General features: G+C 45.6%; 1 protein-coding gene across 2 annotated transcripts in view; it reads right to left on the bottom strand.

Moving 5' to 3' along the window:
• Positions 1–13,404, bottom strand: part of LOC128752463 (neural cell adhesion molecule 2-like) — a 215,979-nt gene extending 202,575 nt beyond the window's left edge. The window contains exon 1 of one of the 2 annotated variants that reach the window (XM_053853691.1): positions 13,232–13,404. In XM_053853691.1, coding sequence (XP_053709666.1) covers positions 13,232–13,286 — 55 coding nt within the window. In that variant the 5' untranslated portion in view covers positions 13,287–13,404. The remainder of the gene's footprint in view (positions 1–13,231) is intronic. The other variant, XM_053853690.1, reaches the window with a different exon arrangement.
• Positions 13,405–15,271: the final 1,867 nt, after the last annotated feature.

Below are 15,271 nucleotides of genomic sequence, written 5' to 3'. Positions count from 1 at the left end.
AATGGACGCCCTGCACTCTCAGCCAGACGTCCTAAATTTCCGATCATTGGTGCCTGTATAATGCCCTACTCATACAGTCATCGCACTCCATGAAAAGGCTGTTTTTGCCCAGTAGTTTTGGCGAATATGATCAAAAATTGGCAATTCTTGGCCCGCATGCAGCCGCAGCACTGCCATCACTGTGCTGCTTTTGTAGCCAATATTATTAATAACTTTATTCAACACAATTATAGGTGAACACATGCCCACACACTAGGGGCATAACGGGACACACTTCAACTCAGTATGGTTCTCAGTTTTAATTTTTGGTACAGCAAAGGACACACAAGCAACATTTTTATTATTATCATTTCAAATACTACTTTTATTGAGTTATTTTTTATTATGTATATTTGTCTGCCTTTTCCCCAAAAGTGCAGCCTCAGAAGTTTTTTTTTTTTCATTCTAACATTTTTACCATCCAAAATTAGAAATAAATCCATCAAGAAATAATTGAACTAATATTTGAACACAAAAATTAATTTAGGAGAGAAATGATGTAGAGAACGCAAGTAGGGATCCTGAGATGCGTCAGTGATGTCACTCTTCTATGCATGTCAACATACACTCTGTGGACAGATTCTTGGTGGTTCTAAACCACCAAGGGAGAAAGCGACGTCCGATGTTTTGCTGTTTAAATCTGTACACTGTATGTAGTGATTGATAGATGAGGTATCGCGAAACAGTATTGCAGGGTTGATGAAACAGTGTCCTAAGTCAACATGTGACAGTGTCAGTGTGGTGTGTGGACAGCGCCACTTGATGGCCTCTGAAAATCACGACACTGTATCATGAAACCTCATCAACCCGTCAATACTGTATCATGAAACCTCATCAACCCTTCAATACTGTGTCATGAAACATCAGTACATGCACCTGAGTCAGAAGTGGCCTTTGCATCAGTGAAAAGCTGGAGGTTCACGTTGGTCTGGAGTGAATAGGGGGCGCTAACATTCATAATATCTCTTTCACGTCCATGCTGCCAAAAGCCCTTTGATTTGTGTCCCCCACTGAGGCGCTGCCCTCCTCCCCATCCGCAACACTTCCACTGCACCAACGAGAAAATAGGATTCCAATACGACACTCTGATCGAGTCACCGGCACCATGTAACAATCACGACGTATACAATGAAATGAAAAGTGTTGTTGTTTTGCTGCCCTGCCTTGTCATCATCCACGATCACAAGTGTGCCACACAACATCACAGAATCATTGCGAACGTTAAGAAGGATTCCATGTGGCAGATCCAGCAGGGGGGTTCAAGGAGAAGGGGATGGTTTCATGTCATAAGAGCGAAACCATTAGCTCGATAATCAGACTGGCAGAAGACACGCGCACAACAGCCAGGAAGCTGGAGAGCAACACACCGATGTAAAACAGACGACGAAGCCTCCGGAGCAGCTGCAGCCTCCAATCGTGTTATTGCTCTGGCACAGAGCTCTACAGTTTGTCTCCCTCCTGGCTACAGTGTTTTTAAACGTACCCCACTTTCTCAAATCACAAGGCCTGCTTTTAGAGATTTGGATCACAATGAGTCGACTGTTTTAGTTGGCTGACTATTCCAGCTCGTGTTCAGAGACCTGAAGGAAAGAGCAGTGGCTCCCTCCTGTCAAACGCTCATTTAACAATGGCTGTTGTCAGAGGGCATGAGTGAACATGCCATTATCCCTGGTATAACCATACAAATTTACAAAGGATTTGCTGACATGGATATTGGCTTTGGGCCGTCAGCAGAAGGGGTTTATGAAACATTACAGATACACATGAAGACATCCAGTGCCACTGTATATGTCGGCATAAGGAGCTTTGTGCGAAGAAATCATTGCCACCACTGCTATCTCAATACAAATGAAACAATGGTCTGACAGTCCGTTCACAACACCGGCTACTTCCGCGGGCGACACGACTGATTCACATGAAAGTCAATGGAGTTGGGCCTTTGATGGCGATCAGCTATCGCTAAGCTACAGCAGTGGGCGACACTATGGATATAAGAGGCAACCCTTCTCACCCTGGTCATGGACTGTTTGTTCCTCTTCCCTCTGGCAGGAGGCTACGGTCCATCCAGACCAGAACCTCCTGTCACAGGAACAGCTTCTTCGAGTTTGTGAACAGCCTTTGTTGTTGCTGTATTTTATTTTATTTTATTCCAAAGCACTTTCCTAGTTGGTGGGCTCCCCCTGACCATGGCTATAAATTTGACTCTGATTCGGATTTGAGCTACATACAGTGATTCCTGATGCTCAAGATGACGCGGCTGGGCTATGTCGAGAATGGACTGAACGGTTGCGGTGCGAGTGAGAGACCAGATCGCAGAGGAACGTGTGCAGGAGGAGGAGAAGCTAATCGCTGCCGTTGTTTACATTGCAGACTTTCCGCCTGTCTCGCCGTGCGTGACGTAAATTGTCCATTTTGTAACTTCTAGCGGGACTTAAATAGGAAAAATCTTGAGTGGAAGGACAGTCAAGATCTTTATTGACTTACATCGTGTTGTTGCAGTGTCTGCCTAGTTTAGATAGCGACTGTAGAAACGATGTATATATGGTGACAAATCATGACTGTTTCTGATTTGAGTGAATTCAGATGAGACGTCCTGTAAAAGTGGAAGGGTCTGTTCATATGAGGGGAGGAAGGTGAGCGAGGAGCGGCGCGGTCAGTGGCATCTGGTGTCATGAAGTGGCTGTTCTTCACTGTCCTCTCTCTCCTGGAGCCCTTCATCCCCAAGAGAGATGTCAGGGAACACGACTGGAGAGGCAGCAGCAGCAACAGATGAATCATCAGGTAGGTTGGACTTCAGTTCACTGCTGACAATCTGAATGCTGGCTGAGTATTAAAAAGCATATACGTAAGCCTCATGTGATCACGCTATATCCTCACTCATGAGATGAAGAGGATGGAGCCACTCCTGATGTTGATGATGAGAGGGAGAAGGACGGGCCTTCTCTTGATGGACCTTCCTCCTGCCTCACCTGCTGCTGCATCTCCTCCCCCTGCTGCTGGCCCCTCCTCATCCACTGCTGCTCCTCAAGTATGTCCCAATACTATTTCCCAGAACTATTCTTTTTCTTATTAAATGTCTTTGTACAACGTCATTTGAGGGCTGTCAGAGTGACATAACTTTCTTTAGGTTAACACTATTGTGTCATGATTCTGCTCATATTTTGGTCACGTGAGTCCTGTTTTGTTTTCTCCCTCCTGTCTTCCTGTTCCTGTGGCACACGGCTGGAGCCCATCAACACCTGATCACCCAAGCTTAAGAACACCTGGACTCATTTGCTTCATCTGCTCCTGCTGGTGATCTGCGTTCGTTCCTCTCTACCCGCGAACATCTATCCGTCGTTTTCAATGATCTTCTGTTCAGTTACTTCTTAACCCTGGTGCTCTGAGTTTTCATATTTTGACTCCCTTTGTTCTCCCTGCTCCGTGTGGCTTCTTGGTTTTCCTTCTGTCATCTCTGACTCGTGCGTTCGTGTTGACAACCTCGATAGTTTACTTTGTTTTATTGTTCATTGTGTGTTTGCTCTCCTGTTACAGACTCTTCTTGCATTCTTTCTCCCGGTTCGGTGATGCTTTTCGTTTGGACTCATTACGTTGTGGACTCTTCCCAGTTTTGGTGACGCTCTGGATTAGTTTTCTGTTTACTTCTCCTGCTTCGGTGACGCCTTTTGTTATATATTTTGTATCTTGTCATTAACTTATTGTATTGACTCGCTCCTGCCTCCTGTGACTCTTTCAACACTGCACCTGGCTCCCGCCCCGCGTCTTGAACCATAACAATGGTTGTCCTACACAAATGATTACACCTACAGCTAAACACGACGGGACGTGAACTCGACTGACATTATGTACAGGACAGCGAAGGCAGAGACCAACAGAAGAAGGGATGCTGATGCTGCCTCCCTCCACAAAGTCAGCTCAGAAGCTGAGACAGTTTTCAAGGTTCTTGTCGACACAGATGAAAGTGCGCACAACTTATTTTAACAAGCAAAGTGTGCAAGGTGTGTACTCAGTTGATGGTGAGTGTGGTGTTGCTCACTCTCACAGGCTCCAGGTGCTGGTCATGCTCGCAGGCTTGACTAACACCAGGAAACAAAAACAAAACCCCTGCGCTCGCATGTGTACCAACAGCTGACAGTGTCTTTATTTGTTGTTGTAGTTGCTCCCTCGGCTGCCACACCGTCTCAGTGCCCTACAGTGGCGCTTCACGCCTCTTCCTCCGCAGCACACCCGGCTGTGTGCCACTCTCCTCTGCTCAGCTGAGCTGGCAGCGCAGCTCGTACGTGGAAACCTATCTTACACTGCAGTCTCTGTCACGCACACATTTGTAAGCCAGACATCTGTGCTTACAACGCCGTGATGTTTTGTGTTTGTCCACTTTATTTCTCTTTCAATAGCAACGGCCGATCCTTCTAAAGACCTTTGGTTCAGGGCGAAGCACGCAGCAGCTGTAGACACAGTGTATGACGGACGTCCGACATGGGCTTCACAAAATCCTAAGCGTGGTGTTGGACACACTTCATGGTGTGAGTTTTCTTGACTATTTCCATCAACAGCCAGAAACAGCCGAGGGAGATCGAGAGCACGGCAGAAAAACAAGAACCCAACATCCCTGAACCGGATTTCTGTCAGTGAAAGTCAAAGATTGAAGCGATCACAGCGGTCTACATCAACTTAAAGAAAGTCTTTTCTCCTCATGACAGCAGCTCTCTGCTGAGAGCATGGCAGATAAAAATGACAATCCAACATTATTAATCATAATAATGTGACTCATCCAGGCAATGGAATCAGGTGTGTTTCAGACAAAAACTAAAACGCACCCGAGTGCTTCAGCGACCTTGTTTCTGTACGACACACAACTCAACAACTTCCTGCACGGCAGTGGAGCGCAGTCCTGAGCCCAAGCCCGGTTTGTTTGTGTTCACACCTTGAATCATTGAGCCAAACAGGCTTCACACCGAGCCACAATATGAGGGGTGAAAGAGCCCTTGGCACTATCAACACCTCAGGCATGAGCTGTTGTTCACTCAATCACTATTTAACCCCAAATCAAAATGACCTGACACACAACCTGGGCACTGCATCACAAATCTGTCTTCGCCCTCCCACTATTTACTCAACACAGAGCAGCAGAAATGAGCACAGAGTGGATAAATAAGAGCGGGAGCATCAGTGCAACAGAGAGGCCGGGACACCACCTGCTAACACGTTCACACTCATTGTTTTTAGCCCTTTCACGACAGCCTGTCCTCCTCCCTCATCACAGGAGACGCGCTTGGGCCAGAAGCCAGGCGGTGCCGCCCACACCAGCCAGGAGACGAGGTGGCGACAAGACGCCACCAGCCACACACACACACGCAGGCGCTGTCTCGTACAGCGCAGTTATTACATACCTTCCTCCAGCAAAAAGAAGCGGCAGGAATGAATCATAAATCAGCAAGATTAGCACGAGATCATAACTGACGCTGGGTATTTTAGGAAACGTCTTTTTCCAGCAGACGACAGGATGACATCTTTGAATCTTTTTATAGTGACATTAAAATATTTTACAATACACAGATATAGGGCAGTAAACACTCGTGGAAAAATGCAAATCCATTCTTTCCCTCCAGCCAGACCCAGAAGTCCAGGGTTGCTGGAGCATTTTGAGACATGTCCTCCATGAACCGTGGACCTTCTGTAGCACATAACAGCGGCGCAGCTTCTCTTTTATGTCTTCAATGTGATGACATTTTGATTTTAAGGCTTCATGTTTCTAAAGCTTATATACTTGGGACACCTTTGTGTTGGAAAAAAAATGTAACAACAATGAGAACAATCCAAATTAAGGCTGTAATCACTAGTCAGTCAACAAAGTCTATTATTATATTAACTATAATAGACGATTAAATTAGTCGCATCAAAGGACACATTGCTTTCACTCCACATTCTCAGCAATCCAAATTCAAATGATGGTTGCACCAGTCTGGGCATTTATGTCATCATGGTCCGCCAGTCAAATGACAAATAAACAAACATTTTTTATTTGTTATTTATTTTTAATAAGTTGCAATTTATATTCACACGTGGAGTTGTGCTATTACTGTTTACCGTTTTACATCACAATGTAAAAATGACAAATGACAAAGTACAGTGCTGTAGAGTTCGAAGAAAAATTTTGAGATTTTTTTGCTTCTGATTTCAAACGAAAATCCAGAACGCGAACGCCCCCGAAAAGCCCAGAAAAAACATATCGTGTGTGGACCGATCAGCTGACCCACGACACGCTCTGTTATTGTGTATAACGCAGCCTCTGTATGCAGACGTGTCCCGTTAGCTCCATTTACTGACTGTTTTTTCTTCATATTGAGGTGTAAAACCTTTCCTGTCTCCACACTGGACCGTGGTAGAGTGTCACAGGGGAGGTGCTGGAGCGCTCACTCCAGGGTTTGATGTCCTGTTGTGGGCTGGAGCTGGGACAGGGATGAGGCCAGTCTGGGACAGAGCGTGACTTGGTTTATGACTTTGTCACAGCCAAACTGCACAGAAGCGCACATTCAGAGCTGGACACGCACCGGGCACCTCTTCACTTCTGGAGAGACCTCACTCACTCGCCAACCCCTCCCACATGCAGCGGCCACACACATAGAGGAACAGCCACCTGCAGCAGACACTCGACATTCACTCCTACAAAAGACTATTTTAAGGCTTGGAACGCATTCCTTCTTTTTCCATTAACTGTAATGGGAAAAATTGATTCCGATTTCGAACAAATCGCTTCTCGAACGGCCGTCTGGAATGGATTGTGGTCGAGAACCCAGGTACCACTGCAGGTATTTCTCTGGAAAATCCCACTGCTTGTGATGCTAACCCACCAACCTGCTGCAGCAACAGTTAGCTAGCCAACCATGATGTCGGCTGAAGGCTCTTGTGAGGGTATGAGAGTCAGTAGAGTGAAACTACTGAAGAATTCTAATTTTCCAAGGGTGGACATAATGATAGGACAGTACTCCCGTCATCAGAACCGGGATGGAGGAGTTCAACAGCAGGCACTACTGCGAAACAAGTGACACTTGGGTGTTGACTTTAGATAGTCACTACGGTGAATGAACTTCTGCCCAGTGTCTTACGACCTGAATAGGACTGGATGTAAACTTGATGGTGCCGAGAGCGATGGAGGCTGCACTTGAGGTATGAAATGCTTGCAGGCAAACACACACCATACTATAAGTCTTCTGTGGTCCTTTGTACAATTGCGTGGCCTGCTGACTCCAGGAAATGGATTTCCCATATTCTGCCGCCTCCAGGGCCCATGCCATTTTCATATACACACAGATTCTGCTCGGCTCATTCAGGAGAATCAATTCATAACTTCAGCCGGAGAAAGAATATCAGTGGAGAGCAGATCATTTATGTTGTTAATCAGTTGTAATAATTTGAGAAGTGTAGTGAGTGGCTCAGTTACATCAATTAGAAAATCATTTCTCCAGATTATGGTCGTTGCTGTGCTGACTTTCTGCAGGGGACAAATTCACTCTGCTCTCAGCTGATCGTTGTTATATTTTTAGCGCAGAGATGACGGAGTCTACGTCTGTTCCGGTTCAGTTTTGTCCCTGTTAACATAAACGTATGTGCTCTTGTTGCATTAAAACGCTACAAGCAGAAACAAGACTGATATTCTCTCAAGAAATGCAAATCCAAACAGAGCTCATAAATATTCACCGAACGGTTATTTAAATCAACTCGGAGTCAGAGTACACATTGTGTTTGTTCATGTGTGATCACACAGCAACGGAACACAAGCTAATCTGGAACACACTTCAGCTGGCTGCGATAAATCTTTTAAAGTGCTGACTTCCCCTTGAGATGCAGGGAAATATCTTGATTTACGCCGTTTAACGTCACATCCCAGACTCCCGGCTGAGCTGGGGCCAGTACACGAGTCACGCCACTGGAGCCACAGACGCCCATCTTGAAAAAGACATGCATTTAAATACACGTGTCACTACAGTCTAATCACAACTCAGATAGCTCTCGAGAGTTACATTACATGTGACTTACCTCTTTGTCATGCATTGCGACTTTGAGAGAAATAAAGTTCAGTTTCCATGTAAGCACTGGCTGCAGTCAGATGCTGCTCAACTCCACTTCACATTTATTGACCTCTCTTTTTATTGTCTGATTTTGTCTCTCACACTGAAATATCTGCCTCAACGGTGGGGTAGGTGAATAAATTAAATTAAATATGCTTGCATCTATCATATTAGTCGATGCACCTTGTCGCCCATCAAAAGCAGATTTAACAGTCCATCATCTTTTTTCTTTTTTCAGAAGTTTCATTTTTCAAAAACAGCCGTTCACTCCGTGATGTACACACAACACTGAGCAATTCTGCAATGATTAAACCAGAATTTAAAGACGAATGCATTTTTTATCGTTCACAGATAACAGCGTTGCCGGACTATTATGGTTTGTTTTCATGTGCTCATGATTCAGTGATGTCACCAGCGCCGCTCTGTGAATCTTAATGTGTGGACTCCACGTGCGCGCCTCCCTCTTGTTCCAGTGAAATGATGAAGACATCATTCAACGTTTCCGTCCTCAGCAGTCTGACTCTGCACGCTGGGAGCGTGTCATATGCACGTTGTCCTCCCACTCGCATGCAGTCGGAGCGATCAAGCCCCGGCGCAACTCTGAATGACGAGTTCCTTGTTTTAACTGCAAGCCAGCAGAGAGTTAACATGCGGTTTCACTGCAAAACTGAGGGCATCAAATGGTGCATCGCTGTTGACTCAAAACTAAATGCAGTACCACATACATGCTGCACAAATGCACAGCTGTTTTTGTTTGCTTTGGTTCAGGGAGGATTCCTCCATGGTTGTTGTTGTTGTTCTCATCCTAGCTGCCACGTGTCTGCTGCATCAGTGGCATCAGTGGAGCAGGAACTCCTGCACTCACAAAGGTTCCCTGTTGCCAGCAAACTGTTCCATTAAATTAAATAAAATCAATTAATCGTAATAATATTGTAATTAATTAACTGTATTTTTTTTTTTTTTTGTGCTGGGATATATGAACAGATATAACGTTGTGTCTTGCCACCATGTGGGAAAAGACAATGATTCTGGGCAGAAATATCAATATTTGATATCGTCACAAAAAAAAACAAAAACACACAATATATTTGTTTTTCCCAGACTTGCAGAACCAACCACCCGTTTCACTAGAACATTTGTCAGTGTGGTCCTGAGACGCAGTCACTCACACTCACAGTTCACGCACATCATCGGAGTCACAGTCATGCAGCCCAATGGTGCCCTCCACCTACACCAGGCCAAGCTGCCTGCATGTGTCATCCAGAGGAGAGCATACCGATGATGCACCAATCGTGAAAGAGGGATGGAACATGCACACCTTCAAAACCTGCTAAACACAGATACGATTTCTATCGCTCAGATGGCAATGACTGTATTATACATTATGCAATATATTATACATTATACTATGTGCATATGCATACATTTCAGCCAAAATACTAACAAGAGTCACAGTTTTTCAGTGAGCAAACTGCAGGGGATTATTATATTAAATGATTATATATAAAGCTACAACAGCGAGTCGCCCTAAATCAGCTGCGACCTTATAAAGTGGTCGTCCCAGATCACTGTGGGCAGAAGTCCTGTTGACGCTCGCTGCGGTGAGTTTTCCAAGATAAGGCGGGTGATGCAACGCTGTCCCCGGCGCTGTTAAGGCCACCTGAGTCACCGCAGACGTCTAATTGGTCTCTGTGAATGTATTAGAGTGTCGTGAAACGCAGGAGGAAGCAGGGAAATCGGAGTTGGGGGTGATGTAATCTGCCTGCAACAAATGGAGCCCCACAAAAGTCTTCCAGTGTTTGCGACTCTTTATCTTCAGAGAAGCGAAAGAGGTTATTGATTGTCTCCAAATATTAACTTCCAATAAACTCAGCTATGGAGCTCAGAGCGAGGAGGAAAATCCCTATCTTTCCTACATCACAATACATTTTAATAAACAGATTTTTATACCAAACCTCAATAATACCTTGTCATAACACTTGACATATGTCTGAATTACACTTGCATTGTACAACATTGCCTCACAAGCTACTTATCCATGAATGAAAAATGCAAAACAAGTTTGTATTTATAACTATATTGACTGTACAATATTGTTCTTGTTTGTTAGACTTTCTCTGCAGCATGTTCGGAAGAAGAGGCTACAGTTTGGTGGCTGAAGCTCCTTTCTGTCAAACAAGAGGAATATCACTTTATATTGGGTCACACAGCTCTGTCAAAACAGGAGGCTGCATGGTCGCAGTTGCGTGAATCCATACGTTACAGTGCAAATCTGTTCATTGGTTTCATTGGTCTAGAAGCCGCGCTGCTATGTCGTAGAAAGGTCAGTGATTTCCGTGTATCCAAAATAACATCATGAAACTGAAGTCAGAGCGGCCATCATGCCGCCAAAACAACTAGAGTGGTCACATCAGACACATGACATTGCAGGTGTTTTGTTGACATTAAAGCGCTGTTTTCGCCCCAGTCAATTGTCCACGCAGCTGCGTGTGGAGGCGGAGCTGTGGCGTTTCACTGATGGGCGAAAACAGCACATTCGGGTGCTTTAATGTGGATAAACAGCTTGTGATTTCAGTGGTCCGATGTGACGAGGCACGATTTTTGAGACGTGTGAGACTGTGATTAGTGGACTGGGCTGCAGGGCATGGTGGGAACTGTTCAGGTTCAAGTCACTGAAAGTCAGTTTATCGCTGAGAGTGACGGCACCTCACATGCTGAGAGCTCTACGAACCTTATGACAGCACTTTGTGAGTTGGTTCTAAATCGTTGAAACAGAGAGAGAGCTATCGGCGCATGGTTCTGTGATCTCCCAACTCACCTTGGCGACTGACCCTTAGATCGCCCTGTATTATGAAGAGTCTAGTCAACATTTTAAAAAGAGCAGAGTGAAGAACATTTCATTATTTAAATCAATTGCATTTAGAAATGATGGTGTAATGACTTTAGCTTCAGCCTTTGTTTTGTCATCTTGAACCACAATATTTTTCTGGTCCCTGCAGCTGTGTTTGGAAGTCATGTGGCGTTCAGACGCTGATAAACAGATAGGTTCCCTCGGAGCAAGATTTGCAAATGAAACTGAATGTCACCAGCTCCACTGCGCGTCTGCAAGCTCCTCTCGCTGCTCAGATCGCCATACATTACATATACATTAATGTAGGTGCCGGAAACCTGGGTAGACTAACACTGACTTCAATCACATTGTTACAGTGAAGCATCCAATGCTTTATTTACACAAGCAAATATTCTAGTTTTTGTCCTGACACATCATCACGGCGTCATCCAACCCAGAAGCCGCCATGTTGGAGAACCTCTTTGTAAACATCCCATAGACTGTGAATGGAAAAACGCTATAAAACACAGAAAGGTTCGAGTTGGGAGTGACGTGACACACAGAGAGGCACTTAATGAACAGGAAAATGCGCGACACTTGGAAGAGTTGAGCTTCAATAGTGGTGCAGAGCCGTAAGAGTTGGCTCCGTCGTCGTGGGTGACCGACGACCCGGACACTCTGCCGTCGGTGACCTATCCTGATATCGTCAGTGACCTGTTTTTTCACCTATTCCATCCACCGCAGAGGAGCTGAACTGTCACCGGAGTTCGGAGGCGTGTAGCCACATGGTGTGCGGATGGGTCAGGGAACTGTTATACCGAGTCATCGACACATTTGCACCTTATATGAGAATGTGACTTAAATATTTTGATGTTTCATTTTGAGTGTGTGTGAGTGAGAGAAATAGCTTTTTCAGGGAACGTTCTGAAAACTGTGGGTTGGCATCAATAAACATGTTCTGATCAAAGTTCTGTGTGTTCTCTTCTACGCCAATACAATGCAAATTAGCAGTCATTTAGGCTATACTTCTCCTTTTTTAATGAGCACAATATTCGGATGTTATCCACAGTTTTGCCACCAAGGTCCTGGTTCGGCTTCGCGAACCACAAGCGCCTCCTTTCTTCTGACAACTTCTGGCATTGTTCTCCATTATTTGTCATAACTTTTGGAAGTCGATACAATTCCAAATGTTTTTCACGATCAGAACGATTCGTACAACCCAAAACACGACCGTAATTCACCATTTTTCGCTGCAGAATGGCCTTCAGTGCCGCTCTGTGCTGAGCAGTGAGCATCTCCCTCCAACATGGCAGCTTCCGGGTTTGATGACGCGCCGTGAAAACCCTCCATATAGCAGCTTAGCCACAACTTTATTGGGCCATATTTGAGACAACATTCCTGCTTCACCAATGATGCATCTTTCCCATAGTCCTGGCTGTCAGTGTGAAGACAGATTACAGTGTCACCCAGCAGAGCTGAGTCAACCATCGAGAAAATACCAGCCCCACATTTGTGCACCGCCAGAGCCACACGGGAGCTTCACCAGCAGCTGGGGTTTGGGGCAACACGACCTGCTGTCGACTGGACAGTGAGCGAGAGAGGGAGGAGCCACCATGACTGATGGCTTCATTGTGGCCACCGGCGCGCAGCGGCGCTCTACCACCATCTACTGTTGTGCGCCCGCGACCAAAACACCCCGCTCAGCTGCTTCTTCACGTCGCAGTGGACGGAGCTAAATCAGTCGAGTACAGTGGCATCCGCAGAAGTGAGCGTGAGAGAGGCGTCAGAGACGCCCGGGTGACGATTCACTTGTTGCGACTGATGGTTGCCTCCGAGGACGCAGCTGACTAGCGCGGCCGCGCTCACCTGAAACAGACTCAAACGTGCCTCACATGCCTCTTGGAAACACGCGGGTTGTGATTCAACACCGTAACGGAGCCAAACTTTTCCACACGAGCTCAAATCGCTCAAGCCAGGTGCGCGCAGGACGCAGAATTCTCGGTGAAGTTGCGTATTGCAAAGTGATGGAGCACTTTGACCGGTCCTCGGAGCCCGTGATCTCTCGGAAGTAGCCCGTCGCATCCCTCCTACAGAGCGCTCAGCTCGCACAGACGTGATCCAACTACCAAATCATGTCCACCTAAACAATCCAGCCCCCCTCCTCCCCCCCCTCCATCTTCTCCCGCTGCATCACTCGCGCAGACAAACAATGAGGAGAAGAGGGGGAGAAACAAACAGCCAAGTTGATCAGTCAAGATTCCGCGCGCGGCACGGAGCCATCGCGGCTTCCTACCGTGGCAGCCGCAGGCGAAGACTCCCAGGAGGAGGAGGAGAAGTGTCGGCGTCATGGCTCTGGCAGCCTCCGAGGCTGATAACAGCTGCAGGAGAAGAGGAGCAGGTCGACACGCACTTGGACTCCCAGCGTCCGCTGTCTGCTGCCGCACCAGCCGCTGCCTCGCAGTCCCTCCTGTACGCGCGCTCCCGCGGATGCGCGTCCACAGCGCTGCGCTCCTCAGCCTCCCTCCTCCTCCTCTTACTCTCCCCCCCATCTTTCCAGCAGCCAAACAAAAGTGCAGCCAGCACCTGAAACATCCTGTACGTGACTCCACATCTCATCACACTTGCTTCAGCAAAAAGTTCTGAAAGGCTGTTGATCCCGTCAGAGGTCACGAAACAACCCACTTTCGCCACAGAGCCAGCGTTTAACTGCCTTTGATGCATAAATTACATGGAATATTTCAATAATGTGGAGATAAATCATAACTTGTATTGAGCTACTGTAACAGTCAAGTCATGGAACCTTTGCTTTATTCATAAAAAACAAAACAATGCGCTGATGCAATAAATACAGAGCCCTGGAAGTGACATGCATGACTTTATTTTTTTTTATTTTTTAGCCCGTTATCTCGAGATATTTTTGGTCTCGAGATAACTGTTACCTCGTGATAATTAGTATCTTGAGATCATTTTTATCTCAAGAAACAATGACTTCCTGTAACCACTATGTCTCCCACGGCTTCGTAACTGTTCGCCAACGTTGTCATTCACTGTCTGCAAGTCAGAATATTGACGACGGCCAAGTCTGTGCGCTTTTAACACTCTGACCAAGTGGCTTCTACTCAAAATAACACCACATGTGGCATGCATGACTTTATTTTTTTTCTCCCGAGATAACTGTTATCTCAAGATCATTTGTATCTGGAGATCATTTTTTATCTCGGGATAAAAAAATAAAGTCATGCACGCCATATTCAAAAAAAAAATAAACACATGTATGTCACTTCCAGGGCTCCGTAAATAAATAATCAAATATTCTGCAAAAACTTGGACCCAATCTCCACCAGGCTTGTAGCTCGAGGGGGTCCGGGCATCCTGAGGAGACCCTAAAGTGAAGAACATGAGGAACTGGATGCCCTGTTCTTTCAGCTGGACGTCCTGAATCACAAGCATTAGCACCTGTGTCGTGCCCTAAATGTAGTGCCATCACGGGTGACGGGTAGTGATGGGGGGGAAGAGACGACACAGTAATGAAAAGGTTTCATGAAACAGTGTCCTGACTTGCTGAGGCCATCACATGGAACTATCTGCTGTAAAAGGTTTGGACTTCACCTCAATAAACCTCACATCATTTCTAAACTAAGAGCGCCATCAAGTGGTCCCTGAAAATGAGGACCACTGTTTCATCAACCCTGCCACACTGTTTCACGAAGCCTCATCCACTCATCACCACTGCTTTCCATGACAAGGGTGTTTCTCCCAGGTAATATCACTGAATTAGATCCAAACTTCTCACATTCTCATTCCATCGTGGACTTGCAGCGTTTACATGGCGGGCGCCATGTTTGCTTTTAAGGGTGAATTCTTTCAGTAATCGACATCTTGAAAGGTGCAACACCCGCATTTCATGGAAGACTGCTGTTATTGAGGGGACGTCAAACATTGATGATGGGAAGAAGATGCAGGTAACTTTTTTGTGGTTGTGTGTTTGTTTTATTTTGTTTTATTCCGAAGCACTTTCCCAGTTGGTGGGATCCTCACTGACCATGGCAATACATTTGATTCTGACTCTGACATTGTTCACAAAACTGGCAGAAAGCATTTTAATAGAAAACAGTATTATTATTATGATTATGATGATGATGATTATTATCTATAATAATAATAATAACGGCGAACAGTCGGTCTCAAAAATCCCATTGAAAAGCCTGAACTCCACTGATTTCAATTCAAAGCGCCTGAAGGAAATGGAAGCCTTCACTGAATTATTTATCAATTTCTCTTAGTTATTTTCTTCATTTTATGATCATGTCTTTGTTATTAATTCATTTTCTTG

This window comes from Synchiropus splendidus, chromosome 1 (genome assembly GCF_027744825.2).
Source record: "Synchiropus splendidus isolate RoL2022-P1 chromosome 1, RoL_Sspl_1.0, whole genome shotgun sequence".
In the NCBI taxonomy this organism is placed as follows: domain Eukaryota; kingdom Metazoa; phylum Chordata; class Actinopteri; order Syngnathiformes; family Callionymidae; genus Synchiropus; species Synchiropus splendidus.
This window is presented reverse-complemented; position numbering and strand designations above follow the sequence as displayed.